This window comes from Salvia miltiorrhiza, chromosome 6, assembly GCF_028751815.1.
Source record: "Salvia miltiorrhiza cultivar Shanhuang (shh) chromosome 6, IMPLAD_Smil_shh, whole genome shotgun sequence".
Taxonomy (NCBI): domain Eukaryota; kingdom Viridiplantae; phylum Streptophyta; class Magnoliopsida; order Lamiales; family Lamiaceae; genus Salvia; species Salvia miltiorrhiza.
Window position 1 is genome coordinate 26,002,550 of NC_080392.1, and position 4,594 is coordinate 26,007,143.

The 4,594-nt window shown below is 38.5% G+C and overlaps 1 protein-coding gene across 1 annotated transcript; it reads right to left on the reverse strand.

Annotated features, from left to right (window-relative positions):
• Positions 1 to 3,474: 3,474 nt before the first annotated feature.
• LOC130990687 (uncharacterized) lies at positions 3,475 to 4,337 on the reverse strand. Its single transcript, XM_057914912.1, has 2 exons — positions 3,998 to 4,337; positions 3,475 to 3,869 (listed from the first exon to the last, which is right to left on the reverse strand). Exons 1-2 carry the CDS (start codon positions 4,335 to 4,337, stop codon positions 3,475 to 3,477), a joined length of 735 nt encoding a protein of 244 aa, XP_057770895.1.
• Positions 4,338 to 4,594: the final 257 nt, after the last annotated feature.

The window sequence follows — 4,594 nt, forward strand, 5'->3', positions numbered from 1 at the left end:
ACCAAAAATAATTACTCGCTTGGGTGAAACATAATAAGCAGTTGAAACTTAGCAAGGGTTTGAGAAGTATTTTCCCTTATGGGATATTACAGGAATAAGCAAAATAAATAAGAGTTTCATCAGAGTTATGCAGCGAGACGCGTTACTATATGTGTGAAGACATATAGCAGGGAGTTCAAATTCTTATAGAGTCAAAGCGTATAAAGATAAGTATGAGACATAGGAAAGACACAGCCAACTGACAATTCCAACAGCCTTCACCCATCCTCGCGCCAAGCCAGACCTGCACATTTAGAAATACATGCAGGGCTGAGTACCAAAAAGCACTCAGTGAACTCATGCCGGAAATAATTGAAATGTTGCTCTTAGAGCTATATGTCAATCTTGCCCTTTTCAATGCATCAACAGGATTTAAGTAAGATTTAAAAATACATGTTCATGTTTTTCTGTCATAAACTCATTTGCATCATCATAAACTCATTTGCATCATCATAATAATATCATTAGTCTGCAAACATTATATTCAGGGTATGTGCCAACTATGAGAACTCATATAACATATATATACTAGGTGAAGAGAAGGAGGCCTCCTTCAAATAACCGTGACCGGCCGACTAGAGACGACTCACGATCACCTCTGCGCACAAAACCTTTACTGTCATATAAATCAGTTAAAGGCCGATATTTTGCATCATGATCATAATCATGTCTTTCATAGAGGCAACATACCACATCTCATTCTCATCAATAATAAATATGGCAAGTTGACAATTTTCATAATACTCATCAATAATGCTTCAACATGCTTCATTTTCATAAGATTTTGCATTTGAACTCATCATCATGGTAGCTAGCCATAATAGAGTTAGAATAAAGCCCACCTGTCTCAGGGGTCGATGACGTAATGCTCAGAGTCGTACTAACGCCGGCCATCACTCGAACCTTTGGTGGCGCACGTGGTTTAGATTGCCATGTGACAAAATAAACTCTAGTTAGAAATTAATCTAACTAATATCTAATACTTATACTTGCATCAATGCTTAATCTCATCTTATAACTTCTCTACTATTTACCCAGTTGGACCTCCCAATTTAATTGAATATCTTATCCAATTAAAAGACTCTCATTCCTAGGTAAATAGCATTCATATAAAACACATAGTCATTCATGCTTCAAACTAATCACTCATTCCACATAATACATTTAGGAATGATCTCAATAGTCAAATGACTTGAAAATAATCCTATGAACTTGAAATCTTTTTCCTTGTAAGTAAATTCTCAAAAATTCATGTAAGCTTTGGAAAATATATAAAATTTTCTAGTAGCATTTTCATGCCAAAACATGGTGTATTATTCCACCAAAACTTTAAAATCCTCAAAACAATTTCAAAGTAGAAATTTTCGGACTCCTACAGTTTACCATTCTGCTCTGCCTCAACTTTAAAGAATAAACTGTTTTAACTCAGAAATATCCTGGATTCGAGACTTACACCGTTGAAAACCTCTCTGAGTCTAGTTTTATTTAAAAAAACGTAGAGTGAAAAACTCCAAGTGGTTTAAGAGATATGGGTGTTTTCCCACAGTCTACCAGATTCGGCAGTTTTGCACGACTGGAAGTTAGGATTTTTGAAAAATAGTAAACGTTGACAAATGGTTTTAAATTTTACATGAATCTGTATAACACATGTATCTTTCTTCCATAAAAATTTGGGAGGCTGAATATTTTTGGAAGTCACTGAAAAGTGTGACTCAAGGGACTGCCCTTCTAGATTTCCGGCGGAAATGTGCAGTAAAAGTTTTATATTTTAAAAGGGTAGTAAACGAAGTCCAGATGACTTGAAATTTTACCAGAGCTTATAAAACACATATATATACATACTGTAAAATTTTGAATATTTTTGGACGAGGGAAACCTCGTCGACTCATCAGTCCAGAACGTAAGAAGTTTTCTCAAAATGGTTGAAATTACAACATTTACACATATAATCATAGATCTATAATTCCACCATTATTCTCATGCATTTTCTCACTAATAACTCATCATGCTTCAATTATCATAACATATAACCCTCTTAAGGGTTTTCAAGAAACATATCTTCCATTCTCATGCATCTAACATGTAGAGGTGTATGAGCATATGAGGAGTAGTGGAAAGTTTGATGGAGTTCATATGCTTTCTTTCACCAACATTTTCGAAAATCATAAGAGTAGAGAGGGGACTATCATGCTTCAATATGCTTCAATATACATGCTTATACATCATGAAAATATATATGTAACATAAGAGGAGGATTGAGGTTGCTACCAACAAGATCAATGGAGGTGGAGTAGAAGATGATGCGTAGTATGCTTGGAGCTTGTGCTTGAAGATTGGAGCACACTTGATGACTTTAGTGTGAAGGTAGAACACTTTTGGCTTCCTTAACTCTTTCCAAAAATGGTGAAACAAGGAGAGAAGTGTGGTGGAGTGAGGAGGGGGGCTGCCGAAAATATGAAGGAGAAAGGGGAGAGAGAGAGCTTGCCTTGATGAGAAGTGATGGTGTGATTTCTTTCATTAATGCATATCTTGTAGTAAATATGGAGTTAATGTGTGAGGATGTCATGAAGTGAGGGGAATAGAGAGTGAGAAGAGAGAAGAAGAGAAGAGAGAAGAGTGAGGGACGAGAGAGAGGGAGCTGAGAGAGATGTGTGCATGTGCTTGTGAGAGCTTGAAGTGTGGAGGGATGTTGGCTAGAGAGAGTAGGCCTTAGATGGCTTACTATGCTTGCATATGCTTCATTTAAGGTGGAGAAAGAGAAGAGTGTGAGAGAGAGGTAGAGACCGAGAGAGGGAGATCGAGCAAGGGGGGGGAGAGAAGTGTGAGCATGTGCATGTGTGAGCTTGAGAAGGGGGATTGTGTTGGCTAGTTAGATTAGCCTTTTAGGGGCTCCTTAATGGTGCATGTGGTCTCCATTTATGGGGGAAGAGAAGAGTAATGTGGGAGAGGGGAGGGAGTGCGTGAGGGTGAGAGTAAGACCGAGAGAGAGAGTGAGAGAGATCGAGTGAGAGTGAGAGAGAGGTGTATATATATATATATATATATCTATATATATATACTTGAATAAATATAACTCTTATTTAGTGTGTAGGAATATATCCCAATAAAATATATCTATTCACGTGTGAGGAAAAATTTATCTCAATTATGATATTACTAATATCATAATTACAATGCATCAATAAATCATATGTGAATATTCTACCAAGTAAAATATTTATATCACATAGACATTTCAATAAAAATATAGGGCGAAGATATGTCTCTCAATAATAGGATTTATAAGGCCCGAGAAAATAATATCGCCTCTTATTAAACTCTCAAAAATAATTCTTGTCTCATTTATTCGCCCACGTGCATAATTCCTCTAGCTAATATTTAAAACTCAATTTAAATTCGAGCTATGGCACAATTAGCTTCTCAAAATACGGGGTGTTACACCGACCGTCTCACCCTAGGCATCCGACTAAGCCCACGCTCATTAGCAACTGTTTCTTTGGCAGTACCCAAGAGTGCCACCTGTGTCATACCATCCTCAATCTGCTTTCCTTCAATCCCTGACCCTGCCACTCCCTTAACAATTTTATCACCCTCAACGTCCTCATCATCAAGCACATCAAACCAGTTTGAGACACCCACAGGAGGCAGCTCATTTTCCTTGATCGGCACAAGAATGGCAGCCAAATCCGGCCCCGACATATGATCCTTCACAATATCCCCCTGATCCTTTGTGATATTATCTTGTCCTCTAGGCTGCCAAGAGGGATTCGTACCCCGGGCTTTAGGATGCTCCTTCGACTTGGGGGCGGCAGCAAGCGAAGCTTTGTTTTCTCCAACATCAACATTAGATTTCAGCATCTTTCGACATTTATCCGTAGAGTGGCCAGTAATTTTACAACGCGAGCAAAACAACGGCAAAGTTTCAAAGCCAAATTCAATGTGAAAAGCATTATTATACCATCATCCATATATTCCAAAAGAGGCTTCGCCATATCCACTTTAACCTGAACACGAGCAAAGTGTCCCGCTTGTCCATGCGCCGCGTGATCAATACGTAACGGATGTCCCAGTGCATAACCAATCCCTGCTATAATCTCCTGAGTCCACATCTCCACAGGCAGATAATAAATGCGCAACCAAATCTCAGCTAAAGAAGAAGCTTCCTTATATGGGTTGAAATAGCGACTCCATTCACGAAGTCGAACTTGGCCCATTGATAGCTCTAAAATAACCTTATCCTTGGCTTTTCTTTTATCGTTCAGCGTTGAGAACTTCACCGTGAAAAAGTCTTTGGCCATAGGGATGAATTGACAATCAAAGCATTGCCATAATTATTGTAGTGCAGTTTTGATATCTTCCAACAGACGTGGCTTGTCTCCTTTACGGAGAATAACCCTACTAAATAAGGTAAACTTGAATTCATCTAACCGCTTTTGATAAGCGATATGTGGGACCAATAGCGTCACAACCTCTCCCTCATGAGAAGGTTGAAGAGCACACAGACCGTAGATAGAAATGCCCTATTTCTTGAGCCTAGGTTGAACCTTGGCAGCAA

Bases quoted from the DNA above. Each gene is read 5' to 3' on its own strand.
- LOC130990687 (XM_057914912.1), bottom strand. From the start codon at position 4,337: ATGGCCAAAGACTTTTTCACGGTGAAGTTCTCAACGCTGAACGATAAA. The intron at 3,870-3,997 runs GTATAATAATGC...TTGATGTTGGAG, and splicing joins TTTGGAATATATGGATGATG to AAAACAAAGCTTCGCTTGCT.